Source organism: Phaenicophaeus curvirostris, chromosome 28, assembly GCF_032191515.1.
Source record: "Phaenicophaeus curvirostris isolate KB17595 chromosome 28, BPBGC_Pcur_1.0, whole genome shotgun sequence".
NCBI classification, from domain to species: Eukaryota; Metazoa; Chordata; class Aves; order Cuculiformes; family Cuculidae; genus Phaenicophaeus; species Phaenicophaeus curvirostris.
The window spans coordinates 816187-843344 of NC_091419.1; the positions used below are offsets into that span (position 1 = coordinate 816187).

At 52.1% G+C, this 27158-nt stretch overlaps 2 protein-coding genes across 5 annotated transcripts; one reads left to right on the plus strand and one right to left on the minus strand.

Annotated features, from left to right (window-relative positions):
* Positions 1 to 1498: 1498 nt before the first annotated feature.
* FZR1 (fizzy and cell division cycle 20 related 1) lies at positions 1499 to 19850 on the plus strand. Of its 4 annotated transcripts, none has more exons than XM_069877915.1 (15): positions 1499 to 1600; positions 5941 to 6041; positions 9672 to 9820; positions 10854 to 10979; positions 11224 to 11287; positions 11670 to 11797; positions 12314 to 12396; positions 12815 to 12998; positions 13208 to 13273; positions 13802 to 13904; positions 14567 to 14751; positions 15635 to 15868; positions 15950 to 16054; positions 18203 to 18295; positions 19080 to 19850. In XM_069877915.1, exons 3-15 carry the CDS (start codon positions 9752 to 9754, stop codon positions 19119 to 19121), a joined length of 1482 nt encoding a protein of 493 aa, XP_069734016.1. In that variant the 5' UTR covers positions 1499 to 1600; positions 5941 to 6041; positions 9672 to 9751; the 3' UTR covers positions 19122 to 19850. The 4 variants fall into 4 exon arrangements, with proteins under 4 accessions (XP_069734016.1, XP_069734015.1, XP_069734017.1 ...); XM_069877914.1 differs by having other exon boundaries at positions 9675 to 9820; XM_069877916.1 differs by lacking the exon at positions 5941 to 6041 and having other exon boundaries at positions 9675 to 9820.
* A 3727-nt stretch (positions 19851 to 23577) lies between these two features.
* LOC138731693 (GRAM domain-containing protein 2A-like) lies at positions 23578 to 26813 on the minus strand. The gene is given in 11 exon segments (XM_069877786.1): positions 23578 to 24229; positions 24436 to 24517; positions 24691 to 24762; positions 25021 to 25084; positions 25377 to 25436; positions 25517 to 25588; positions 25724 to 25822; positions 25913 to 26086; positions 26254 to 26332; positions 26480 to 26635; positions 26637 to 26813. Coding segments are annotated over 11 exon segments (1092 nt in total). The 5' UTR covers positions 26759 to 26813; the 3' UTR covers positions 23578 to 24117.
* Between the last annotated feature and the right edge of the window lie 345 nt (positions 26814 to 27158).

Sequence of the window (27158 nt, forward strand, 5' to 3'; positions counted from 1 at the left end):
CACCTCCAACTGGATTAGATTGCTCCAAGCCCCATCCAGCCTGGCCTTGAACACCTCCAGGCATGGGGCAGCCACCACTTCCCTGGGCAACCTTGGCCAGGGCCTCCCCACCCTCACTGGGAAACATTTCTTCCCAATGTCTCATCTCAATCTCTCCTCTTGCAGCTGAAAACTGTTCCCCCTCATCCTATCCCTGCAGTCCCTAATCGAGAGCCCCTCCTCAGCTTTCCTGGAGCTTCCTTCTGTACTGGAAGCTGCTCTAAGGTCTCCTTGGAGCCTTCTCTCCAGGCTGAACAACCCCAACTCTCCCAATCTCTCTTCAAAGGGGAGCTGTTCCACCCTCACATCATCTCCGTGGCCTCCTCTGGACCCGCTCCAGCAGCTCCAGCTCCTTCCTGAGCTGAGGGCTCCAGGGCTGGACGCAGGGCTCCAGGTGGGCTCTCCCCAGAGCGGAGCAGAGGGGCAGGATCCCCTCCCTCGCCCTGCTGGCCTCGCTGCTGGGGATGCAGCCCAGGAGATGCTTTCTGCGCTGCCAGCGCACATTGCCAGCTCACGGCCAGCTTCCCAACCCCGAGCACCCGCAGGGCCTTCTCGGCAGGGCTGCTCTCCATCCCTTCAACCCCCAGCCTGCACTGACACCGGGGGTTGCCTCGACCCATCTGCAGGTTGCTGTGGGTGCCTCCCTTCCCTCCAGCATGTCAACCAGCTCCTGTTGAGGTCCTCCTCCCTCAAGACCCCAAGTCCTTCTCCTCAGGGCTGCTCACGACCCATTCCCCACCCAGCCTGGATTTGTGCTTGGAGCTTTCCTCCTGCAGGAGCAAGACTTGGGCGGGGTGTGGGGGGGTGTGTGTGGGGGGGTGCGTGCTGCCAGCACCCAGGGATTGGCTGAGCTGGGCAGGGCTCTGGCACTGCCATTCTGCAGAATCATAGAATCACTAGGTTGGAAAAGACCCACCGGATCATCGAGTCCAACCATTCCTATCAATCACTAAACCCTGCCCCTCAGCACCTCATCCACCCGTCTTTTAAACACCTCCAGGGAAGGGGACTCAACCCCCTCCCTGGGCAGCCTCTGCCACTGCCCAATGACCCTTTCTGGGAAAAATTTTTTCCAGATGTCACGCCTGACCCTCCCCTGGTGGAGCTTGAGGCCATTCCCTCTCGTCCTGCCCCCTGTCACTTGGGAGAAGAGCCCAGCTCCCTCCTCTCCACAACCTCCTTTCAGGGAGTTGGAGAGAGCAATGAGGTCTCCCCTCAGCCTCCTCTTCTCCAGGCTAAACACCCCCAGCTCTCTCAGCCGCTCCTCTTGTTCTCCAGCCCCTTCCCCAGCTTCGTTGCTCTTCTCTGGACTCGCTCCAGAGCCTCAACATCCTTCTTGTGCTGAGGGGCCCATGAGGTCCCTGTGCTGAGCGGTGACGTCACTGTGTTGTGGGTGACGTCAGCGTCCTGGGGGGCGATGTCCCCGCGCTGAGCGGTGACGTCACTCGCGGGCGGCCGCGCGGGTTCAAACGGGCGGGTCCCGTGGTGCCGCGCGCGGGGCGGGCGGGGCCGGCGCCGCCATATTGGGGAGCGGGGCCACCGGGAGGCGGAGCGGCCGCAGGTACGGGGGGGTGGGGGATGGGGCACCGGGGGCGCCGGGACGGGGCTGGGTCTGACCGGGGGTTCCTCTCCCCCCGGGGCTCCGGCCGCGCCACTCGCCGTCCCGGGGCGGCCGGGGCTCGGGCCCAGAGCAGGGCCCGGCGGGGAGCGGGGCCGCCCGGCCGGGCCGGTTCCCGTCGCGTTCCGCGGGGCTCGGCTCCTCCCGCGGGGCCCGTTGATGATATTTTGTGCCGAAGTTTCCTCGCGGAGCGGCATCTCGCATTAAAGGCCGGTTGTTGCCGCCAATACAGAAGCAGAATTTTCTGAGCCTGCTGGCTGAAGCTGCTGTGTTTTCTAAATTCTGTGATTCCCTTTCGTGGGTTGGCAGCGGCACCGTTGCACCTTCAGTAGCTTCAGTGTTGTGATGAAGCTGACGTTGGAATTGCCTGGCCTTTCCAGTAAAGCTCCGTGGACGAGGCTGCTGGTGAATTGTTAACCTTGGCTTTTAGTACACTGACTTCTGATAAGGCTTCTTTCTTCGGGAAAGACACGGAACCGTTGGAGCCAGTGTAGTGGAGGCCATGGAGGTGACCTGTGGGCTGGAGCATCGTCTGCACGAGGAACTGCTATGGAGAGGGGCTGAGAGAGTTGGGGTTGTTCAGCCTGGAGAGGAGAAGGCTCCAAGGAAACCTTAGAGCAGCTTCCAGTACAGAAGGAAGCTCCAGGAAAGCTGAGGAGGGGCTCTCGATTAGGGACTGCAGGGATAGGATGAGGGGGAACAGTTTTCAGCTGCAAGAGGAGAGATTGAGATGAGACATTGGGAAGAAATGTTTCCCAGTGAGGGTGGGGAGGCCCTGGCCCAGGTTGCCCAGGGAAGTGGTGGCTGCCCCATCCCTGGAAGTGTCTGTGACCAGGTTGGATGGGGCTTGGAGCCCCTGATCCAGTTGGAGGTGTCCCTGCCCATAGCAGTGGGGTGGAACTGGGTGGGCTTTGAGGTCCCTTCCGACCCAAACAGTTCCGTGATTCTGACAAAGCAGACCATCTCTCTAGAGCTGGTGCTCTTCACTGTTTGTACTCTGGTTTGATATGTGCAATAATTGAACAACCGTATTATGTGAATTTTTCTGTTTTTCTGAGGGGAAGCTGTGTTAAGGAAGCCCTACACTGACAAAGCATGTAAACTGCTAAACTAAATCAAAGCCCTGAAGGTTCTGTAGAATGTTTTGAAGTGCAGCAGCCTTTCTCTTGGGCTTCCCTCTCCTTCTCAGTTCGTACTCTGAGAGTCCAGAATGCTTAATACAGAAAAGGTCCACCCTGTATTCATAAGGTCTAAGTGCCTCATCCATCCTCACTTCCTTTTATTGAATGCTGTGTGGTTTGCAGAATAAATAAATGAGTAAATACCTTCCAGGTAATGACCAAAATGAGTGGTGGTCAATGAGCAGCTGGCAGCAGAACCTCCGTGTCCCCTGGCTGTCTGGTGACTTGTCCAGACAGTGTGTTTATGTGGGAAATCTGCCATCAGGTGCCAGCAGAGCTGGGAGTGCTGTAGCCACAGCCTGCCTGCTGCTTCCTCAGCCAGTGCTGCCAGTGCCTCCATTCTCTGGTCCCAGAGGAGGTGCAGTGGCCAGGCAGCAAGGAGAAAGCTGTATGGGTTTTCAATCGCTCCCTCAGCTTTGCCAGTAAGGAAAGGTGGCAGCATCCAGGTGTCTCGGTTTGGCACAGCTTATGTCATGGCCTGAGGTGAACTCTCAAAGCAGAACATGGCAAGGTTAATGCAAATCTCCTCTGTGTCAGGTTGTACCTTGAAGAAACTGCACTTAGCTCCTTCCCCAGCTGTGTGTGATCCTCCAGCACCTACAGTCAGGGGTAGGGTTTTGCACCCATTCTGCCCAAGCACAGAGACACAGCCAGCAGGAACCTGTTCCATCACATTCATGGGAGCAGCAGAGCGGATGGGAATAGGAGGACATGTTCAGCACTTGGTGTTTCTCAAGCACGATCTGCCAGAGCTGAACTGATTTTAACTCGGACTTTGAGCTTTAGTCGAGCCTTTGTAACAGATGGACAGGAGGAAGTGTTTGAGATCTGTTTGACCCACGTACCTTTGCTAATTATTGCATCTTCAAACTGAAGTTTTCTTCTGCTGCCTCTTACTTGTTTTGCTTTCATAATAGGTGAACCTCTTAGGAGACTCTGTTAATTAGACGCAGAGATTGCATTTTGACCCATAAGTGAGAGGTAACCCCTTGTTGAGCTTGCATTATGTTTTCATGCTCCTTGTCTTTCTCAGCATGTGGCTTCCTGCGCTGCTGAGGGCATCGTACTTTGTTTTAGATTCACTGGGAGCAGGCGTTGCCACTTATTTATGGAGCAGCACGGTGCAAAGATGAAATAATCACTACCTGCAGGCAATAAAATGGGTTTGGATGGTGATGATTTTCTGAGAAATCCCTTGTGTAGTACATGATTGTCACGTCTGCATCAATAAACACTGCTCCAAGCAGGCTACTGTATGCTGCAGCAAGGTGTGTATTGAATGAAAACACCACCCATGAATGGAAAGTAACAAACCTACAATTCTTCTACCTTATTAACAGCTGGTTGAAGCAAATGTGGAAATGCCTCTGCGCTGGGCCTGGCTGCAGCGTGGGTGCAGCAGCAGATCAGGCTGTGGCTCTGACAGTCTGAGTAACTGGCCCTCAGACTTGCACAGGAGCCTTCAGTTGAACAGTTGGAAAGGTACTTGTGTTTTGAGTACAATGTGGCAAGCGTGACTTCCCTTCTTTTCTTCCAGTTGTGAAGAGAAGGGGGATTTAGGAAGAACATCAGTGCTGAAAGCAACAGTGATATCTGAGCATCACCCACATAAAAGAGGCAGCAATAGCAATGTTCTTAGACTTCCTGGAGATGGGCGCTGGTGTCTAAGAACAAGGGTTTTGCATATGAATGTCACCGTAAAAAATGTTTGGCTCATAACAGTGTGCTGAGAGGGTTTATTAGCAGAGGAGGGTGTTTATTTTCAGTAAAGACTCTTCCAGCGACAGAGGCTTTGCTGTTTCCTGAAGGTGTTACAACCCTGGGTTTCCACTGGCACGCGAAAGGCTGTGCTGCATCCAGAGTTCTTTGTTGTAGATATTAATCCTTGGCTCATGCCAGCATCCTGCACTGCTCTGTGACCTGAGTGTCTCAAGTGAGCACTGGTGCCTGGCAGTTTGGGCAGAGTTCCTCCGTCAGCTCAGTAGGGCTATATGCTGCTTTGGAAGGGCAGACACAAAACCTTAAACTTGCTTCAGAAGCTGGTGTGGAGGGCTGGGGAATGTCTTGTAGCTTGTCTGTGTAGAGGTGCAGCGAGTTGCAGAAAGTCAAACGTTTGTCACCTCCAGCCCAAACACCAGGTTGGGCCCTTGCTGGTGTGGCAGGGGTGATGATTTCTGACATGGGAGTGCATGCCAGTTGTCTCCTAAGCTTCGTGTGAAATTGCAGCATCTCCAGCTTCTATGCCACTGTTATGAACTGAGAGGCTGAGTGCAGGCAGGAGATGAAAGCAACGTCTCAGCTTTGCCTTTCAGCCATGTGGCTTTTCAAATCAAACTGGAATTCTGTTTGCACCTATTGCTGCTCACCAAACAGTTGGCATTTTTTGAACGGGGGCACTCTAGAGCTGATGGCAGCGAGTCTGTAAAGGGGTATGAGCTATCTGGGCAGAAGCTGTCTGTTTACAGGATGCTTCGGAAAGGCAGAAATAACGTGGATTTTTGCAGGACCCTCAGCGAAGAACAGTCACCTCCTACCTGTGCCCCTCTGCAATACACAGATGCAATGTGACGGTTTGTGCAGTAACACAGTGTCTCAGTTTATTAGTGGAGGATTGACTCTCTGCAGCTTTCAAAGTGAGGTTTGGGTGGTGATCTTGTCTGTCACTGTAACAGAGGCAGTTCTATCACTGCTGCTAGTGTGGGCTCTATGCAATACCTGGTTCTGAACCATCTTTGACAAGTGTGAGGCAGCAAAATTTATATTATATTGTGTTTTGAAATAAACCTTCCCTGCTTCCCTTGTGTAGGGGTTACTGCTGTAAATGGTTAATTTTATAAATGCTTTTTGCACTAATACTGTCATAACTGCTGGTTAAGAAGTTGCATGCTCCTAGCTTTACAAAAGTGAAACTGAGAGTAAACTCTTCCTTTGGGCTAAGCATGGATGAGCTCTGCTTAAGGCTGGCAGAGCAGAGTATCCTGCTCCTTGTCGATGTCTGTGTTAGTGCTGTGAAGCTGACTTGAGCGCTGTGGATGCATTTTGGATAGGTTTGACTATTGCATAGTAAAATTTCTGTGGTTTAGCTTTTGTGTTTTCTTACAGCTTGTTCAAAAGTCTGGGAAATAGAAGGTTCCATAACTGAAATACCAAGACTCCAGCCCAAGGTGGAGGTGCAGCAGAGAGCTCCTGCCCTTTGAGTCGGAGTTCTTTGTCTTCTTAGTGATCCAAACCAGTGTGTGTGTGGTGGGGCAGGGGTCAGAGGTGGCTCAGGGGAGGTGCAGGGATAGACAGACCAGCACTCCTGTTGCCAGCTGAGATCTTTGATTTGCGAGTGTTGCCTAGTAATGGGGTCTGATAAATCACTGGGAGATGAAAATGTTGTCTTTGAGGACGCAAGGCATCAGGGTTTGATTTTGAATCCTGCTGCTCATGACTCTAGAGGACCCAGTACTTGTTTACGCCATCCATTTTCCCTTGGTAAATTACGGGGCACTTCCTGAGAGTTGTAAATACTTAGCACCTGAACAGTGACGTGTTTTTACCTCAAAACCAGCACCATGAAATACAGGCTCTAAGAGAAGCTGAACTCTCTCTGGGTCTGGGTGGGTTCTTTCAAACTCTGAATTTGTCTGTGGGAAGGAGGTGGGTTTCCATTTCCCTGAAGCAAGGGGGGGATAGGAAAGGCTTTGCTCTCAGGATTTGGAGTGTGCAGGCTATAAGTTCTCTTTTTACGTGAAGAAATAAAAGGTCTCAAGGAACTGCGGGTATTATATATTCTTTTAGGATATGATTTTGTAACCGATTATGTAGTTTATACTTGGAGAAAAGAAAGGTGGGGGTTAGGGAGTAGTTTTGATTCCTAGGGAAGGGTTTGGATTCTGACTCTTCCCTTCATACACCTGATGTCCAGTTTCCGATTTGGCTGCATTTCATCTCAGTTCACATGATTTTCAGGACAATACTTGTGGACAACGTTATGGTGCTGAACAAGTGTGTTTTGTTCTTTTTGCACCCTTAATGTATTCAAACGCTTAAATGTTTTGGGTTTTTTTCTCACTGTGGATCTGTCTTTAATCAGCCAGGTGCAGAGTGGCAGGGGTGGCAGGGAGATGAAAGCAGTAATTTTGCAAAGTTGTTGCTGTCATTTGAGAGGCAGCCTCTTTCAGCAAGTGTTGAAGTCGAGCTGTCAAACATAGGCCAGTTACAAGTGGAGTTCCCCAGGGCTCAGTGCTGGGTCCAGCCCTGTCTTTATGAATGACCTGGATGAAGGCATTGAGGTGCTGAAGGGCATGGTTTAGTGATTGATAGGAATGGTTGGACTCGATGATCCAGTGGGTCTTTTCCAACCTAGCGATTCTATGATTCTATGACTCTGTCAGTTCAAAACGTGGCCTGTCTTAGCAGGGCAAGAGCTGGACAATCCCTGGTCCTTTCTGTTCCAGAAGTCCCTTATCCCACCTTAAAACTGGAAGGGAATTGGGTGGATAAGTGTTCAGTGTGTGAGGTGCTGATGAAAGTGCGAGCCTCTGAGAATACCAAAGGCAGGAGAACTTTTAGTGTAAGAACTGAATATGTTTCCAAATTTAGACAAGGTTGAAGGGGGTAGAGAATGTATTGGTAACTCAAATACAGTTAATGTTATGTTGATGCTTTATTTTGAAGCATCTGAAGCCTGAAAAAGGTGGTTTGAGGCTTGTGAGTATTACATGCCAGTTCTGCCTGTGCAATTTCTCCTGTTGCTCACTCTTTCTGCTGTATTTCTGATTAGAAGTTGCAGTCAAAATTTGTACAGACAGGAACTCATGGAAAGCTCTAAAAGTGAATGTGTTTCATACCCAGAATTAAAACTGTCAGTGCTTTGTAAATGGGTCTGGATCTCAACCATGCTGAGCCATTTGAGGAGGAGGCTTTGAATGTGTGGTTTTCCCCAGCTGATCCTGCTCCTCATGTGGGTTCTGCAAGCTAGTTGTTCTTATTCATGGTGTTAAAAAAAGAGAAGGAGGGGAGGGGTATTTTGTTGAAAAGCTTTGTTTGGGAGGCCCTGTTAACCTCTCAGATAGATTTGGGAGATCATGAGTAGGTAAAGATTGGGGGAAGTAAACTGCAAAATGAGGGAGAGCACTTGATATGGGATGCAGTATGCTGATTTTGTTTTAGCCTCCTTTGTTATTACATCACAGACTTTCCTAACCTTTTACTCGCAATAATGCCATCTCTGACTCTTAATTTTCATTTGGTGGAAGCTGATGAACGTTCAATTTGGTAGTTTTCTCCAGTTTTGCCTTTGAAAGAACATATGGGAGAAATGTATTAAATTACAAAAGCAAAAGCATGGGGAGGGGCAGCAGAGGTGAGCAGGTGTACACGGAGACAGCGTGGCACTAGCTATTTCAGAGATGCTCCTGTAAAAGTGTTGACGTGCTCAGTGGCAAGAAGAAAAGGCCTCTGCACTTCAGCATGTGAGAAGTCCAAGTTTCAGTGCTAACAAATGGTTTAGATAAAAGGAATGCAGCTCTGCTAGCTCCCAGCCGACTGTACCCCAGAACTGTGTGCTTTATCTCTCCTTCGAGCTACTTTCATAGATATTGTAATACTTAATCACTATAATCTCGCTGGATTACAGAACGTGCTGCTGTGCCCCTCTTAGCTTGGTAACCTCCCTTTAGTTTGTAATGGTAAGCTCTGTGTGTGTTCCCTCTTCTGGGAGGTCATGCTTCCCCCATCAAACACTCATGCTGGTGGCAGCTGAGGGCAGTTTGGGGCAGGCCATGAGCAGGGCACTGCGCAGTTTGGCACCAGACAGCTTCCTCCTAGCACTCCTGGACCTCGCCATGATTTTGTATTTAGAGGCAACACTGTTTGTGTAGCCAGGACTCCAGCCGGATGCCATAGATGTTTGTACAGTAACAGTGAATGAAAATCCCTTTCCATTCTGCACAGCTTCTGGTGGGGATTTTTGTGTGGCTGGTGTGTTAGATTCCACCTTTCACTTTGTAGGTGTTTATCTTGGGCTGAAAAAACAGTTTGGCCCATCTCTTCTGGCATTGGCATTTTTGTGTCCACGTGAGCTGTCGACAAATTGCAAGGCGTGTGTGGGTCAGGGAGGCTGGGCTCTAACAAGGCTGGCTTGTGCCCTTCTGAGGTTGGAGAAGGGATCTGCCAACGCAGAAGTGTTAGCCGTCTGTTGTATTGATGCATGCTGTAATATAGCCAGGCAGATCTACCCCGTGGAGCAGCCCTGTTCTGAAATGTGTGCTTGAAAGCTGCTTAACGTTGCTCATAGATTGTGTGGCCATAAATGAACTGTCTTTCTCCTTGCCAAGAGGAATATCCAAGACAGCATGGGCATCAGACACGGGATATTAGCCCGGGGCTACCTAGCTGTTGGTAGCCTGGCAGTGTATGGTACTGAAAGTCCGTAGGACTTGTAAAGCGGGTAAAAGCTCTTACCAAGCACCAGCATGGTGGTGTGTGCTGTGGTGGTGCCTCAGGCCCAAGGTGGGATGGGCTGTGGGTGTTGGGTTTGTCTGTGCCCAGGTACTGAGGGCTGGCTGGGCTGTGCTCATGGCAATTGTCTCTGCTCCACTGGTGGTAGCTGCTTGCTGAGGCCCTGCCAGACACAGAACGCCGGTTGACTGCTCACATGAATCAGCAGCCAAGGGCAATGATACAGAAATTGCCTTCATTAGCACCCTGGGCTGTGTCACGCAAGTTTGATACCAATGCTCGGGAGAGGAAAAAGTTTAAAGAATAGGCTTAGGAGATTCTGAGGAAGCTGCTTCCCTACGAAGGAATGTAGTAGTTTGGTGGTTTTCTTTCCCTCTTTGTTGCAGCAGACTAATTACTGCTTGGACTTAATGAACGTAAACTCCTGAGCCTGCTGCTGAACTTCCCGGCCCCTCTGCTTTCCACCATGGACCAGGATTACGAGAGGCGCCTCCTACGCCAAATCAACATACAGAATGAAAACACAATGCCTTGTGTAAGTGCAAATGGACTGTGCTAAACAGTCTGTCTGACTACAAAGTTGTTGTCTGTCTTGACTGTGACTGTTTTTACTTGAGCCTGTGAGAAATCACAAGCTTGAGGACTTCTTTGAAGCAGACTTTGGTCTGTTGTTGGGCTATGAGCAGGTGTGAGTTCCTGAGCTGTTCCAGGAATAACCAAATAACTTGACTTAGACAAAGTTTTTGAATATATAAACTCTATTTGGGTTGCAAAAAGGAGTTAAGATATCTTTCTGTAGCTCAGTAATGTGTTTTCACTAAGTAATATCAGTAAGTACATGCGGAATGTAAGAAGTTAGGGGAAAATAAACAAACCAACTGTAGGGCTTGACAAGATAAAGCAAGTCCAGCAGAGGCCAGCAAGATGTTTGGAGAGGCTGGGCAGGAAGATGCTGAGAACTGTGTTGTTCAGCCTGGAGAAAACTTGGGAGGGGTGAAATTGTTGCCTTCAGCTACCTGGTGGGTGGTTATGGAGAAAAGGAGTCGGTCTTGTTCAGACCGTGGAAGGACTGGAGTCAGTGGACGTAAGCTGCAACAGGGGGTATTCCAGTTAGATGTTAGAAAACAATGTCCACAGTTGAGGGCGTCCAAACACTGCAACAGGAAGCTTGTGGTGTCAGTGTCTTTGGAGATGCTGAAAATCCAGTTGGATGGCGCTGTGACGTTCAGTGTAAGTTTGAAATCAGCCTGTTTGGAGCTGCAATCCTTTCCAACATAAATTACTCTATGAAAAAGAATGTGATTGCAGTTGAGGAATCTGCTGCTCACACTGCAAGCAGCCTGCCCTGCTTCAGCCTTCCACATTTGCCTTGAAAATGTCGGCTTGAGAAGGAGCAGTGAGAAAGAAGCTGTGTAATTGCTTCTTTTGGCAGGAGTTTCCATGACAGTAGGACTCTGTGCTTACTGGTTCTTCTGCTTAGGCGTATTTAGCTTTGGCAAGACCTCTGATGTTTTTCAGATGCCTGCTGTGTTCAATACCTGGATTTGTGTGTCTTTTATTTAATTCAGGTAGCAGAGATGAGAAGAACCTTGACACCTTCCAATTCTCCAATGTCTTCTCCAAGTAAGCATGGCGACAGATTCATTCCCTCAAGAGCTGGGGCCAACTGGAGCATCAACTTCCACAGAATAAATGTAAGTCTTGCTTCCCTCTCCTACAGCTCAGGCTTGGAACTGAGAAGGAATCATGCGTTTTTGGTTTGCCTGGTATAATTGCTCTGCTTATCTTGTGCACTGCATTCTGCTGCTGCTCAAAAAATTTTCCTTTGAATGCACATTTTCAATCAGGCTGCCCCGCAGTCCGGGAGACTCCTTGCTTTGTTATTTTACCATGTATTGTGGGGTTTCTATGTGGTGATGGCATGTTTTTCCTTTTCAGGAAAATGAAAAATCACCAAGTCAAAACAGAAAAGCAAAGGATGCTACGTCAGACAATGGCAAAGGTGAGACCACCTTCCTAACACTTGTGCCATGCCTGGAAATCCAGGGAATGCTAACGCTTCCGTTCTTACGCTAAATAACTCCTGCTGGTGTTTTAGGAAATGCCCACATCACAAGAGTGAATCCCAGGTCACCTAGAGCTTCTGACGAGTGTCTGAGAAGTGAGAGCGTATTTGTGTCTTTGATTTATTGTTCCATGGCAGCACTTCCATGATGGAGTGAAACAAGGGGAACCTTGCTGCTAATCTTATTCCAAACTGGGACCCCATGGTTAATTAAGAGGCCCTGTGATTGTATAAATTGAGCAGATGTGATCCTACCACTCCTTGCAGAGCTGTTTGTTGGTTTTGAGCTCTCTTCCTAAGCACTCATTTGGGTTCACAGATGGCCTTGCATACTCTGCCTTGCTGAAGAACGAACTCTTAGGAGCAGGGATAGAGAAAGTGCAAGACCCACAGACAGAAGACAGGAGGCTGCAGCCGTCCACCCCAGAAAAGAAGTCTCTCTTCACTGTAAGTTGGTAACTTTGCATTAAAACCAATGGGTTTTGCACATGTGCATCACAGGAGCAAAGCACAGTTCTGTCAAGTTGCTAGTGCAGGTGAGTGAGTGTTGTGGTTTGACTCAGATAAGTAGTTGATAACAAAGTTTGGTGGCCTGGAAAGAGTACGTAAGTATCTGCAGCGAGCTGCGTGCTTCCTGTCCCTGTACTGGCAGGGAAGCTGAGATTGGTACCAAGCATTTTTTGGACAGCGTGATAAATGACCAAATCCAGCTTTTGGGCTTCTGTGGAGATGTTTTTTTGGTTTGGGGTTTTTTTTGATTTTGGTTTGGTTTTTTTGATTTTTTGGTTTTGGGGTTTTTTTTGTATGGTTCTGGAGTACCTGGAAAAGGGAGGAACTGGAAGGGATGGAAAATCTGACTGGATGTTGGGAGTTCTCTTGGCATCAGGCACCAGTGCATGTTGTAGTTATCCCCTGTATCTCAGGCACCCCGAGGTTCTTACTGGATTTGTTTTCTTTATGCAGTATTCGCTCAGCACAAAACGTTCCAGTCCAGATGATGGCAACGAGGTCTCACCGTATTCCCTGTCTCCTGTCAGCAACAAAAGGTAATGTTCATTCTCCACAACTGCGAGGAGGGGAGGGCTGGACCACAGCATTCAGTGAGCGGGGTCTAGGGTTTCTTTCTGAGGCACCCAGAATTACTATGTGAGTTAGTTTTGGAAATCTGGGGAGATGAGTAAGTACGGATAGTTAAATTCTAAGAGCCTAGGCAGGGTGGGCACCTGCAGAAATACCCAATATATCTTGGCCAGCTTTCAGTAGTCAGTTTACCTTTTTGCTCGCTAGCTCTTTTATAGAAGTGGAACGTAATTCTTTCAAGTCTCACCTGCTGGAAAGGATTGTGCAGCCTCTGTGTCTGTGCATTTCTATAGAAATGCAGGTTTGTTTTAAGAGTGGCTGCATCTGTGTCTGCACTGGTGTGTAGGATCCTGCAGGCAGGTTTATATCTGTTTTTGTAAACAGTCAGAAGCTGCTACGCTCACCTCGAAAACCGACTCGGAAAATCTCCAAGATTCCTTTCAAAGTCCTGGATGCCCCAGAGCTGCAGGATGATTTCTACCTGAACCTGGTGGACTGGTCCTCTCTTAACGTCCTCAGCGTTGGCCTTGGGACTTGTGTTTACCTGTGGAGTGCTTGCACCAGCCAGGTAAACGATCATCGGTGTCTGGAGAGTGAAGTACCCATTGCTGTAGGTCTTTTCCAGCCATGGCATCTTTCAGAGCTATGGAATATGCTATGTGAGATGTTGAGCCCTTGCAATGCTCTCTCCTAAAACAAGTACTAATTTGTGAGACAGACGGTAGTGTAGCATGACAATAACAAGTATTTCTTATTCCATCCTGTCCTGCTTTCAAGGTAACCCGACTGTGTGATCTCTCTGTGGAAGGAGATTCAGTAACATCTGTGGGCTGGTCAGAACGGGTCAGTATAACATTGTCAACAATGGCAGCCAAAAACACTTGTAACTTAGACACTGTCCTTAGAGCTGTGTAGTTCTTCCTCACAGGTTTTAACTTGGGCTGTTTGCCTGTGTGTGTTTCCCCAAACTTCCCTGTATGCATCATAAATTAAATTTGTTTTCCTGCCTGCACTACTTTTCTCTGCTAAGTGAGGGGGATAGAGAGCAACCTCTTTTATCTTGAGGTTCTCAAGGCTTTTGCTAAGAGGTATGGGAGGGTGAAAGAGACAGTTTGCTTCTCCAGCTCTTGACAATAAAATGTTATAAGAAATGTTTTCCAGCCAGGCTACTTGGCACTCTTAGCAGGGAAAGATGTAAGATGGAGGAATGATGGGTGCTTTCATAGAATCATAGAATCACCAGGTTGGAAGAGACCCACTGGATCAGAGTCTGGTGGGATTGATCTCTAGTCTTTTCCTCAGCATCTAGCTTTTGTTTTATGTCTGACTTAGCTTACTGGCTGTACTGATTGTGGGTTTCTTTTTGCTTAGGGGAACTTGGTAGCCGTTGGCACTCACAAGGGCTTTGTACAGATCTGGGATGCAGCTGCAGGAAAAAAGCTCTCCATGCTAGAGGGACACACGGCCAGAGTCGGTAAGGAGGTGGGAGGCAGAGGTTTCACGTGTTTCGTTTCCTCGTTATTTACCTTTTTCCTAGTAAGCTGGAAATAACAGAAATCAAGAAGTACCAGAATTTATATGTATCACCTGCTGTGTCTTGAGCTGTCTTCAGAATGTTATCATCCCATAATTATGGTGCTCTGAACTTGGGTGTGGTGGTATGTGACTGTTACAGCAGGTGTTTACCCCATGTCTGAGGCATTTTTGGTTTGGTTACAACATCTTTCTTCACTGCTACTGGCTTCCGGTTTGAGCCCTGCAGGCAGGCTGCTTTTCACTGAGATTTCCAGTTCCCTTATTCTGTGGGTACTGTTTCGTTTTTGCTCGGGGGTGTTGTGAATCTGAATGCTGCAGTGAGATTTGTGAAGTCACGGCACCTTCTGAGTTCTATTTCTGTGCTTCACTGCACTGTGAAATGGGGTTAGTGACACCTTCAGTAAGTGTGTTCAGGTTACTCTTTCTTGGTACACCATTCTAGTACTTCAGACAGTTGATGTAAGGGTCGCCTGTAAGCACTGGAGTTTGGTTTTGGTTTTAGGGTTTGGTTTTTGATCTGTTTTTGTCTAAAACCTTGGCAGCTGTAGCTGTTCTGCCTACTTGCTCCTGGAGGACTCTTATGCTCTGCCTGCATTACAGGTGCCTTGGCATGGAATGCGGACCAGCTGTCTTCTGGGAGTCGAGACAGGATGATCCTCCAGAGGGACATCCGCACCCCGCCCCTGCAGTCTGAGCGGCGGCTCCAGGGCCACAGGCAGGAGGTCTGTGGGCTCAAATGGTCTACAGACCACCAGCTCCTGGCCTCTGGAGGAAATGATAATAAGGTACAGTGCTTCCAGGGAGTCATGTGAGGGTCAGCGTCTCTAGATCTTCACCAGAAAATGTCAGACACCTTTTCTTTAAGGATATTCAGCCTCTCCAAAAGGGAATTTTGTTTCCATTGTGGGATTGTGCCCAAGCACAAATCGTGCTGAGCTTCTACTCGATTTCCTCTCTAATAAACTTAAAAAGGGAAGTGTAACTTTGCTTCTCTATTTGACTCATTAAATCTGTAGCTTAACTCAGGAGTTTGGGTTCAACAAAGGTGCAGCTTTACTGCGCTTCCTGGCTTTGTTTAGGTAGCATATAGGCAAATTTGTTGCAGTAATGTTTATGTATGCAGAAGAAAACTGAGTTTAGAGCTCTGTCAGTTCTGATACCTATAGCGCAGCTTCCAGTTCACGAAGCGCCATATGGGAGAAGCATCTGTTACGGAGAAGCAATGTTCAGAGCCCTTTGGAGCAGGTTGCTAAGTAGTGAATTTGCCCAGTGTCTGTGTGACAGCATGGCTGTACTGAGTTCTTCCTGCTCAGAATAACTCCTAATGAACTGGAGCATATTTCGAACTGTTCTGCAATAATGCAGCCATAAAGACAAAAGAAGAGTTGGAGTTCACATCCAGTGATGCTGTCTTTAGCTTCATGAGCTTAACTGAAGGACTTCAGCTTCCCTGCAGCCCAATGGCAGCATGGCTCCTCGTTTGAGCATGGTGGCAGGGTGGGACTGGCCTCAGGGCTGCCAGGTAGAGATGCAGTGTTTGGGGAGAGCTGTGGGAAAGCATCTTGTTGCCCAACTGCCTCCTTCAGTCCCAGTTTGATCTCATGGCTTGTGGGTGTTGTGGATGTGTGACTGCAGCACAAGTTTGATCAGATCTCTCCTCTCTGCCAGCTCCTTGTCTGGAACCACTCCAGTCTGAGTCCTGTCCAACAATACACTGAGCATCTTGCAGCAGTAAAAGCTATCGCATGGTCTCCACACCAGCATGGGCTCCTTGCCTCTGGCGGTGGGACAGCTGACCGCTGCATACGCTTCTGGAACACACTCACCGGGCAGCCTTTGCAGTGCATTGACACTGGGTCACAAGTGTGCAACCTGGCCTGGTCGAAACACGCCAATGAGCTGGTAAGTTCCTCCCTGTGCAGTCCTGCTGCAGAGCTCTCTTGTGTTAGGAACTGTGATGCATATTTCCCTCTCCCCTTTCAGGTGAGTACCCATGGATACTCACAGAACCAGATCCTTGTCTGGAAATACCCCTCATTAACTCAAGTGGCAAAGCTAACGGGGCACTCATACAGAGTGTTGTATCTGGTAAGTAAGTGCTGTGTCCCTGAAAACTCCTGTATCTGTTTATCTGGGCATGCGTGTGCGGAGACAAGACCCAAAGTTGAGGTGCCAGTGGTGCTGTGAGCCACCTGTAGTCGAGGTGGAGATCTGAATGCTGCCCTGCAGGCAATGGAGAATGCTCTCTATCTGATTTCCTTGCCTGCAAGGGATACTTTAATTTGCTGCTGTGGAAATGTGAGGGTTTATTAATGAATAGCAAAGCCTGCCTAAACTTTTCTGAGGAGGCAGAAGTATCTCTTCTTGTTGTCTTAAGACTTGTATGCTTTTTCACTGGTGACTGCCAGCAGGGGCAGAATTTGATGCTTTTAGTCCTCCTGATTTTTCATTAAAGTGCTTGGTGCAGTTAATCCCCATTGATCTCGTACCTGCTTTGTTACTGGTATGTAGGGGTTTCAGCAGATTCGTAAGAGATAAAAGTGCTGAGACTGTTTTGTGAAGTGGATTCCAGTGCAAGTGACTAATAAGGCGGGCAAGTCATGCTTCCTGCATTAACGCATGTCTGTGGTCCTGAGAGGAATAGCCTCGATTGCATATGGCTTGGGTTTCTTAACACAGAAGTCCTTTTTATGGTAACTCTGCCCATGTGTTCCATCTTGAGTGCGATCATGAAGCACATGCAAGAGAACCAGGTGATCAGGCCCAGTCAACATGGGTTCACAAAAGGCAGGTCTTGCCAGACTAACCTGATCGCTTTCTATGACAAAGTGACTCAGCTGCTGGATGAGGGAAAGGCTGTGGATGTATCTTCCTGGACTTCAGTAAAGCCTCTGACACAGTTTCTCACAGCATTCTGCTTGGGAAACTGTCAGCCTCTGGCCTGGACAGGCGCACACTCTCTTGGGTGGAAAACTGGTTGGATGGCCGGGCCCAGAGAGTGGTGGGAAATGGTGTGAAATCCAGCTGGAGGCCAGTGACAAGTGGGGTTCCCCAGGGCTCAGTGCTGGGTCCAGCCCTGTTCAATGTCTTCATCAATGACCTGGATGAAGGCATCGAGTGCACCCTTAGCAAGTTTGCGGACGACACTAAGCTGGGTGGAAGTGTCAATCTGCTGGAGGGTAGAGAAGCTCTGCAAAGGGATCTGAACAGGCTGGACCGCTGGGCAGAGTTCAATGTCATGAGGTTTAACAAGGCCAAATGCCGGGTCCTGCACTTGGGGCACAACAACCCTATGCAGTGCTACAGACTAGGAGAAGTCTGTCTAGAAAGCTGCCTGGAGGAGAGGGACTTGGGTGTGTTGGTTGACAACCGACTGAATATGAGCCAGCAGTGGCCCAGGTGGCCAAGAAGGCCAATGGCATCTTGGCTTGTATCAGAAATGGCGTGACCAGCAGGTCCAGGGAGGTTATCCTCCCTCTGGACTCGGCACTGGTGAGACCGCTCTTCGAATCCTGGGGTCAGTTCTGGGCCCCTCACCACAAGAAGGATGTTGAGGCTCTGGAGCAAGTCCAGAGAAGAGCAACGAAGCTGGTGACGGGGCTGGAGAACAAGAGGAGCGGCTGAGAGAGCTGGGGGTGTTTATCCTGGAGAAGAGGAGGCTGAGGGGTGACCTCGTTGCTCTCTACAACTACCTGAAAGGAGGTTGTAGAGAGGAGGGTGCTGGCCTCTTCTTCCAAGTGACAGGGGACAGGACAAGAGGGAATGGCCTCAAGCTCCGCCAGGGGAGGTTTAGGCTGGACGTTAGGAAAAAATTCTTTACAGAAAGGGTCATTGGGCACTGGCAGAGGCTTCCCAGGGAGGTGGTTGAGTCACCTTCCCTGGAGGTGTTTAAGGCACGGGTGGACGAGGTGCTGAGGGGCATGGTTTAGTGATTGATGGGAATGGTTGGACTCGATGATCAGGTGGGTCTCTTCCAACCTGGTTATTCTATGATTCTGTGATTCTGTGATAGCTGTGTAAGTAAGATGCGAGTGCTCAAATTGATGCCTACTGAGACTGAATAAGGCATGTGGAAGCAGAGGTTGTTGTTTGGTTTCTCAACAACCAAGTTGTTTGGTTACTCATTGCCAGCCAAGTAGGAAGGAGAGTTAAATATTCCTTGTGCATTCCAATGAAGATTTGTTTTCAACCTCAAAAATGTACCAGATGCTATAGGTTGCTCTCTTTTGGCCCTAGGCAATGTCCCCTGATGGGGAAGCCATAGTTACAGGAGCTGGAGATGAAACCTTGCGCTTCTGGAACGTCTTCAGTAAAACTCGCTCAACGAAGGTAAGGATGTATTGTTTGTCCAGCAGGGGAGGCTCAGTCAAAGTTTGATCTGTTCTGCTGCCTGGCCTCTGAGCTCTTCAGTGTATCCTGCGAGCGAGGGCTGGAGGCAGTGAAGGGTTTAAACTTGGAGGTAGAAAGGGATCTGTAGTCATCAGATTTAATAAAAGGTTGCCTCTATGCCCAAAGCAGGGTGACAGAGCACCCTTATGCTGGCTGGGACAGGACTGCTGAACACAGCAGCATTTGGGGAGCTCATCCTGGAGCCCACTGTCTGCCCTCTAGCACACTGCTCTGAGCTGGCCTGGCCCTCCAAGGCGATTCTCCCTCAGCTCTGTATGGAACTGCTTAAAACTGACTTGAATGGAAACAGGATCGTGAACGCTGCCTCTGACAACTCGCCATCACTGAAAGGGGGTTGTGCCAGATACTGTGAGAGCTTTTCTGGTTGTCTGGCCCAGGCAGTGGAGAATGGTAGAGACCCTTTCAGGAAGGAGCTGCCGGGAGCTGGCATTGCACGCCTCTGGGTGACCCCTGGCTTCTGGCAGCACTGGGGTCCAGCTTCCCGCAGAGCTGTGGGAATGGCACACTTGGCTGCCCTGCTTCTTGTTATCAGCTGGGGAAAAACCATGGGAATATTTATGGTGTTGGACTTTGAGCTCAGGTCACGCCCTGAGCCTCGCTAGATTATCGGATGTTTTATTAAAAAAACAAACAACACAAGCATGTGGAGTAACACTCAGTGTGCCGTGTGTTACTTAGCACCTGCTTTGTCTTTTCTTGTCAGGAGTCTGTATCCGTTCTCAACCTCTTCACCAGGATACGATAAACCCCACTTACTGCGACCCAGGAGACCAGAGCCTGACACACCAGGATAAAACCACTGCCTTAGTGCACATGGAACCCCAACCAATCAGCCAGAAGGAGAGGGAACGGAGAATGTACCCAATGGATGCTAATTAAATATGTGCTTGTGAACCACGCTGGGCAGTATTTGGCATGGGGTTGGGGAGGGAACTGCCGAAGGTTTACAGATTGATCCGTCATAAAGGGAAACTGGTACAAGAGCAGTGTTAAACCAACATCCTCCAACCCTCATGTTGTGCACTGGAGAAAACACATGACATGGACCATTGAGACTAGACCAAGGCCATCCCAGCTGCTGTCTCTGTCCTCTCTTAGGGGAGATGAGAGTATCCTTGCCTCTGTGGGAATGAGTTTAAGGTGCTGCCCTGGGTTCCTGTGTCCTTGGATGGACATCTTTGGAGGTAGGGGCCAGACTCCAGGCTGAGTGTTAGCCTCTCCAGTTACCTAAGGGCATTGGTTATAGCCTGGCATCCCCATGACATAAAGAAACTGGCAAACAGCTTATTTTCCCTTTTTTTCTTTCATTTTGGAGAGGTACTATAGTGTTTGATACAGTCATTCCTGTAGGACAGCTTGATTTGTGGCATGCGTGACAGCTGCCTTCAAATAAAGATGTTTCTGGGCTCTGAACTTTGGAGGAGACTTAGAAGAGTCTCCACCTCCAAGCGAGCGCATTCAGAAAGTTCTGAAATCGTTGCGTGTTCTGGGTTGATTCTTTTGGTTAACAGGAAAAACAATGGCTTTAAAAAAAAAAAAAAAGAAACAAACCACCAACATCCACCAACCACTGTGCGTGTGGAGCTTCCTGCAGTGCCACAAATGGCAGGCTGGTTGCTCTGGAGTCTTCCTGAGGACAAAAGCAGTTGAGATTCGTTTGAGAAACAAACAACTCATGTGGATCTGTTTGGTGTTTGTTTTTTTTTTTTGAGAGTGTCGCCTCTTCTGGCTCAAGGCGGGAAACGCCACATCTTGGTGAGAGGGGTTCTTTTTGTAAAGCAAGGAAAAAGTGTTGCTCTCTTTTTATCTCCAAGTCCCAGCCAGGGACGTGTGGTTGATTTGTGTTCTGAATTTTTTTTTTTTGTAGGTGTATGGGAAGAGAATGCCTGCTTGTGTGTGCGGGGCCTCTGTGATGAGTGCGGTGGGATGTGATGCAAAGCATCTCTGTGTTGCTTTTAATTTAAAGTGAAGCTGTTAGGCTTGCAGCAGCCTGTTCCTGTCTGACTCTATATGTGCCAATGCTCTCCCTGCCATGTGCCTGCCTCCTGCCCTCCCCAGTGCACGGGGCTGGGAGCACTGTCTCCTGTCCTCATTTGGGTTTTCCTGGCTGTGTATATAGACCTCAACCTGTAGAGTGCGTAGGCAATACTTTGTCTTTTCTTCCTTTATTTTTGCCTTCTTCCCTTGAAGCCAGACTGTAGGGATGGTGATAGGAATGCAACTGTCTCTCCCCAGCGCCACTGGGACCTGTAGGGTGAGCTGCTGCGGTGGGGGAAGGCTGGTACGGAGAAGGGCAGTGAGGTGCTGTTCTCTTCACCACAGCCTTGGCCACGTTTGCCTTTACCTGGGCTGGGCACGGGGTGTGGCCTCTGCCCAGCACAGGTACTCAAAGGCAGGCGTGTGGAGCTTGTGTGCAGGAGCTGGCAGCTCCAGAGTCTCCAAGGCCCAAAGTGCAGCCACACTGTCAGCTTCCAGCCTTGCTTGCCTCCAAAATGTGATTTCAATGTAATTTCTGGAACACGGTTTCAACACAACTATTTGAGTGTGATTCTTGCTGTGGGAGCTTGGGGCTTGGGTTAAAAACCATCCACTAGCCTCCCAGCCCCTCTCTTGCTTGTGATTTCACTGGCACTGTTGAACTTAGTAGAATGAACACCACAGCGCATAGAGGAGCTGTTAGTGTTAAGTCTGATGGTGAAGGTGGTAAGCAGGTTTGCAGCGAGATGCGGTGTCAGGGTTGTCAGCCTAGGGTCGAGGGGTCAGTAATGTTGATGTGCATTCTCTTTTCTGTTCTGGATCACCTCTACACATGCAGACCCCAGGAGACACTGGTTTCTTCTCCAGGAAGAAGTAGGTGGTTGTGATGGGGGCACACGGGCAGTCTCAGCTGAGGGACGTTCACCATGGTTTGTGCCCATTCTGGAGCTGGAGGAGGGAGCTGGAATGTGGGATGCACAGGGCGAGCACTGTGCTACAGGGACTACCTGCAGCCCTGAGACTCCTGCAGGGATGGCAAGAGGGGCGGTGGGTTTGCCTCCTGCCCTGCAATGTGGCTGCGTTCCCTGGAGGACTCCCGGGCGATGCTGGGGTGGTGTGCAGCCCTGTCCAGGTGCGTGGCCTGTGCTGCATCCCCAGCTCAGTGCTCCCGGCTCTCACAGCATCCAGCTATGTCATGGGATGCTGCATGGGAGACACAGACCCTTGCTGTTCTTTCCTCCCATTGTGCTCCTCTCTTGCCAGGGACTTTCACAAACCACGTCTAACTTTTCTTGCTTTCGAGCTGTCTTGAGAGCAGGTTGGCATGTGGTGGCTTCTCTCGCAGTGCTTGGCAGGGAGGGCCAGTGATTTCTAGGTGGTGGCTGGTTTGCAGCTGAGCCCACTAGCTGAGAAAGAGCTGCTCTGATTGACTTCACTATTGAAGCGTGGCACAAACTCCTTCCCCCACCCACTCTGAGTTCCTGGCAGTGCTTCCTGCAGCTCTCCCACAGCAGCAGTGTGGGTGCGTGCCTCGCAGGGGGAAGGCGCACAGTGCAATGCCGTCAGCAGGCTGGAGCACCTGTGGTGCGATAAATGGGGAAAAGAGCAAGGCTGATGGCATCTTGTAACTGCGGGGTGTGATTGGTGAGTGCTGAGCCACGCGGGTGGAGCAAAGAGTCCTCCCCAGGCCTGGGCGATAACGTCTGCAACCTTGTTAGCATTGTTATATATCATATGGTGGGGGAGAAATGGAGCGCGTTGTACTTTTCCATGTAAAGCAATCTAACTGGCATTAAACATGTTGTGAATTTATTTTCCTTGGGCTTGGTGTCTCCCTTTTGGTTTTCTGTGACAACATGAAAAGGTCTCCCTTTTGGTTTTTCAGGGCAAGGTGAGAAGCGCTGAGTCCCCAGGTGCTCCAGAGCTGCCCCACGGGGTTCAGAGGCCCCAGGGACCCTGGCTGCCCTGGCTCCAGAGATTCCAGCTTCCTTAGAGTGAGTCCTGCCTGTGGTTTATTGCTCCCACCTGCAAGCTCCTATTTGCTTTCCTGCTGCTGGATCCCCAGCGCGCACTGCCCTGCCCTGCCCTTGCTCCCCTTCCGGGGCAGGAAGGGATCAAAGGTGTCCCCCTGGCCACCAGTGTTGGCACTTGGCTCCAAGGCCATGGGCAGCACTGGGCATGGAGCTGGGGCAGCACAGGCCCTGGGTCGCGCTCTGCAGGTTGGAGCCTTGTCTGGCGGAGGAGAAGCCCCTGGCCCAGGCCATGGCCGTGGCCTCTCCTGCCTGGCCGTGCCTCAGATTCTCTGGGGCAGCAGTGACCTGTCTGGGGAGGATGTGGCAGCTCTTGTGCTGACCTTGCTGGCTCAGTCCCACCAGCCCAGGGGGAACTCCAGCCCCATCAGATCCTGCAGCTGTTATGGACACAAGTGGGGTGCAGCCCTGTAGAATTAATAGTTTGGGTTGCAAAGGACCTCAAAGCCCACCCAATTCCAGCCCCCTGCCAGGGGCATGGACACCTCCCACTGGATCCGGTTGCTCTGAGCCTTATTCAAGCCTAGCCTCGAATGCCTTCAGGAATTGGGGCATCTACAACTTCTCTGGGCAACCTGGGCCAGGGCCTCCCCCCCTCATCGGGAAGACTTTCTTCCTAACATCTAATATTAAATCTTTCCCTTTCCAATTTAAAGTCATTCCACCTCATCGTATCACTCCATGCCCTTGTAAAAAGTCCCTGCTCAGCTTTCCTACAGCCTCTTTCAGTACTGGAAGGCCCCCCCACCCCCAGTCTGATCTGGAGGTCTGGGGAGGGCAGGGATGGCACAGGGAACTGAAAGGAGAAAATAGCACAGGCAAGGACTGCTCAGTGCCTCGGTTTTCCCACCTCAAGTGTGGGGGTGAACCTGATCAGGATGGGGGGGTTCAGCTCAAAGGCTTTGGGCTGGGAGGACTCTGCTGTGGGGTGCAGGTCCTTCTGTGCCCCTCCCTCCTCCCAGCTCTGCACCTACAGGAGGTGGCCTGGTGAGACCCTAGGGTCCCCACCACAGCCCCGGGACCCTGTGCCCCTTCCTCTGGCAGGAGAGACCTGTCCTGGGGCAGGAGCATGGCAGGGGGTGGGAGGAGGGCTGCAGAATAGGGGCACAGGTTGGTGCTCACCCTGTGCTGAGGGACACCCCAGCCCCCCAAATCCTCTCTGGGGGAGGTTGGGGAGCTACGAGACTCTCTCCATTTGTCCCAAGGAATAAGACAGTTGTGTGTCCTCAGGAACACAGCACTGTGGGCCCCCCCCAGCCAAAAGAGACCCCAGAAGGGCTCACATCTTTATTAACAAAGTAATTCTGTTCCTTTGTCCCTGCCATGCCTGGTGCTGGGCATCTTCTGCCCCTCTCCCTGCGTGGGGAGGGCAGTGGGCACAGGAGCCCAGCCAGCCCCTGAACCCTTCTCGCTGCCCCTGCAGCTTGGCCTGGGGCGTTCCTGGTGCTGGCAGACACAGAGGGAGCAGAGCGGAGTCCCACAGCTTAGGTGGGGTCCCCAGGCATTCTAGCGGGGCTGGAAGGCCCCTGGTGATGGAGCCCCAGCCCTATTTCGTTTCTCAAGAGGTGGATGAAGAGCTCTGAGCAGCCCCTGAGCCTGTGCCTGGGCTGCAGCTGAGCCTGGTGACAGGTAGGTCCTTGCTGGTTTCACATCTTCTTGTACATGGTGGGGTGGATGCAGGGTGAGGGGGGGTCTCTGCTGCACTGGGAACAGAGGGGCTCCTGGCCCCACCACTCACTGTTGTGAAATGTTGAGGTCTGGCCAAGCCCCCATGGCCAGCAGCTGCTGCTCCAGCTCCACCATGCGCAGACCGATGTACCCCGAGGACAGCAGCAGGGCCACCATCCTGGAGGACATGCCAGCGTCAGGGGGGCACAGCAAGGTGGGACAAGACTGCCGCTGGGCTCCACGCGCTCACCCTGGGGACGCAGAGGCCCAAGGGGAGCAGGGGAACCCCAGGCTGCCAGCACCCCATGGAAGAGCCTGCCCACAGGACAGGGATGTGAGGTGTCCTGAAGCCCTGCGGGACACAGATGGGTCCTGGGCACTCACAGCAGCAGGTAGATGAGGATGACGGTGTTGAGGGGGATCAGCAGCGCAGGGGTCCGAGCCCAGAGCATGGTGGGGGGTGTCTCTGCGGGGTTGAGGTGATATCAGTGCTGGGGCTGTGAGAGCCTCAGCCTGGCCCCCTCCATTAGCTCTGCCTGATGCTGGGGGCCAGCATGAGGTGAAGCCCCAGCATCACCCTCCCCAGTGCCCCTGCCTGACCCCGGGGGCCATGCAGCTTTGCCGAGGGCACCTGCTTACCACTGCTAAGAGCCAGCGCTGCTGCCTCTCCATTCTCCTCCTCCCCTCGCCTTGGTGTCAGGCTTGGCCCATCTGTGTGCAACCAGATGTTTGATGAGTGCCCAGGAGGGGAGTGGGGTTTCTGGGGAGCCAGAAGGGCACATGGGGCCGCAAGGAGGTGATCCTGCACTCCCCAGTGCTGTGGGAGATGCTGTTTAGGTGCTGGAGGATGGAGCAGTCCCTCCTGGACCGTGCATGGCTGGGGAGGGGGAGCAGAGCTGAGAGGTGTCAGCGAGGCAGAACTGCAAGTGCGGACACGTGTGCTCGCACAAGCAGGGCTCTGACACTTACCAGGCAGCTCCTGGAAGCTGTCCGGCACCGGGGTGCTCTGCTCCAGGTCTGACTGGCTTGAGGTCTGAAAGAAGACAAACCCTGGTGCATGTCCCCAACTCTGTGGCCATTGGGACACGAGTGGGACCTGATGGGAGTCATGCCAACCCTGAGAAGGGAGTTCTGAGGGACCTGGGGTCTGTGCTGCCCCTGGCTGGGGCTTTTCAGCTCCACATTTCCACCTGAAAGCCTTTGGGGAGGGCAGGTACCCACACAGCATGGGCTGCCACCACCGCACCCATCCCTGTCCCAGTCCAGGGAGCTGGGGCTGTGTATCCCTTTGCCCAAATCCTTCTCCGACCATTTCCTGGGCTTACCAGAGGCTTCCTAAGGATTTCCTCAGTCCTCGGAGAGGCCAGGGGGCTCCAGCCACTGTCCTGGACAGGCAGAGATGAAGGGGGTGCGAAGGGGTACCAAATACCCCATAGACCTGCCCCTGGTGCCGCTCAGTACGTACCTGCAGGTGCTTGCAGACTGACTTCAGGAGCTGGTACGTGGCCTCCCGCTGGCGCAGTGATACAAAGAGGAACTACCAGGGAGCAGGAATAGGGTTTGTGCCAGAGCTGCTCCCTTGGTCACAGCCCAGGGCCTGCCAGCCACAGCAACCAGGACACCCCAGATACCCCTGTGCAAAGCTGCCCCTCAGCACTGTCCCTGCTCCCACCTTCTCCCCCTCGGCCGTGCGGATGCTGAGCGCGTTGGGCACCAGGAGCACCGTGTTGGTCTTCTTGAGGGACGAGATGGAGGCAATGGGGACCACAGCCTGCACAGGGGGACAGGCAGTGTCACCATGTCCCTGGCTGCTGCCCACACCCCCATCAGAGCCACTGCCCCCCGCCCACCCCCAGCCCACCTTGATGTCCTTGAGGAGGAGGCTGGAGTGGAAACAGACGTGGTGGGAGGAGATGTAGAGGCGGCCATGGTAGGGTACCTCTCTCTGCCAGGCACAGGAGAAGCAGGCCAGCAGCTCTTCCTGCTCCGCGAGCTCCGCAAAGGCTTTGTGGTAGCCGGCCGCACGCTTGCTCAGCTGTGGGGCAGGCAGGGCTGTGGGGCTGGCGTGGCACCCTGGGCACCCTGCTCTAGTGCCACCTCTGCCACAAAACCAGCCCGGGCCCTCCCTCCGTGCCATCCCACGGAGAGCAACCAGCCAGACCCCGGCGCTGGGGGCCCCCCTCCTCGTGCCCCGAGACTCACTGATGGGGATGGGGGTCCCTGCGTGGCCACTGCCGCCTGCTCTGTCCTCTTGCAGAAGGAGGAGTCGTAGGTTTTGGACCTGTCGGGGAGCAGCAGGCAGGGGTGAGCCAGGGGCTGCCTGCAGAGCCAGCTCTGCGCACGCATGGGCACCGTGCCCTCGCACCCGGGGGCGCGGCCGTGCCAGAGCCGTGGGGCAAAGGGGCCCCCAGGGAGGCACGGAGCCCACCTTGCGAGCACGGGGAGCCCCAGCTGGGCGTTTGTGCTGCCGCTCCTCTCCTCCAGGCTCTGCCACCGCTTTTCACCGAGCACCCCCCTGCTGCTCCTCCGCAGCTTTGCCGGCATCAAGGATGAGTCCCGCCCCGCTGGGATAGGGGTGGGGGGTCCCCACGCTGCCCGTCCCTGCAGCGCAGCAGCTCCCGCAGCGCAGCCACTTCGCGGGGAGGTGGGGACAGGGCTCGGTCCCGGGTGGCACCACGACAAAGCCCACCCGGGGACACGAACGCATCTCCCACCCCACGGTTCTTCCACCAGCTGCTGTCCCCCCGCAGCTTCCAGTCCTGGGGCTCCCCTCTCCCACCTGCCCCCCGGTGCCCCCTCCTCTCTCGGGGCTCCCGGGGACACTCGGCGCCCCTCCCTGCCGCCCAGCCACCCCCGCCGCCGCCGTGCCTCAGTTTCCCCGCAGGGACGGTCCGTGACTGCTGGCCCCGGGGCCGGGCAGTGCGGGGCGAGGGGCTCTCTGGGAGCAGCCGGTGGCTGCCCCGGTCCCTCCCGGCGCTCGGGGCGGGGGTGCGGGAAGGGCAGAGCCCCCCGACCCTGCCCACCCCGCGGTACCTGGAGCCCCCCCGGCCCGTCCGGGTCCCGCTCTCACTCGTGTTCCTTCCCGGCGCCTCCCAGCCCTCCTCCTC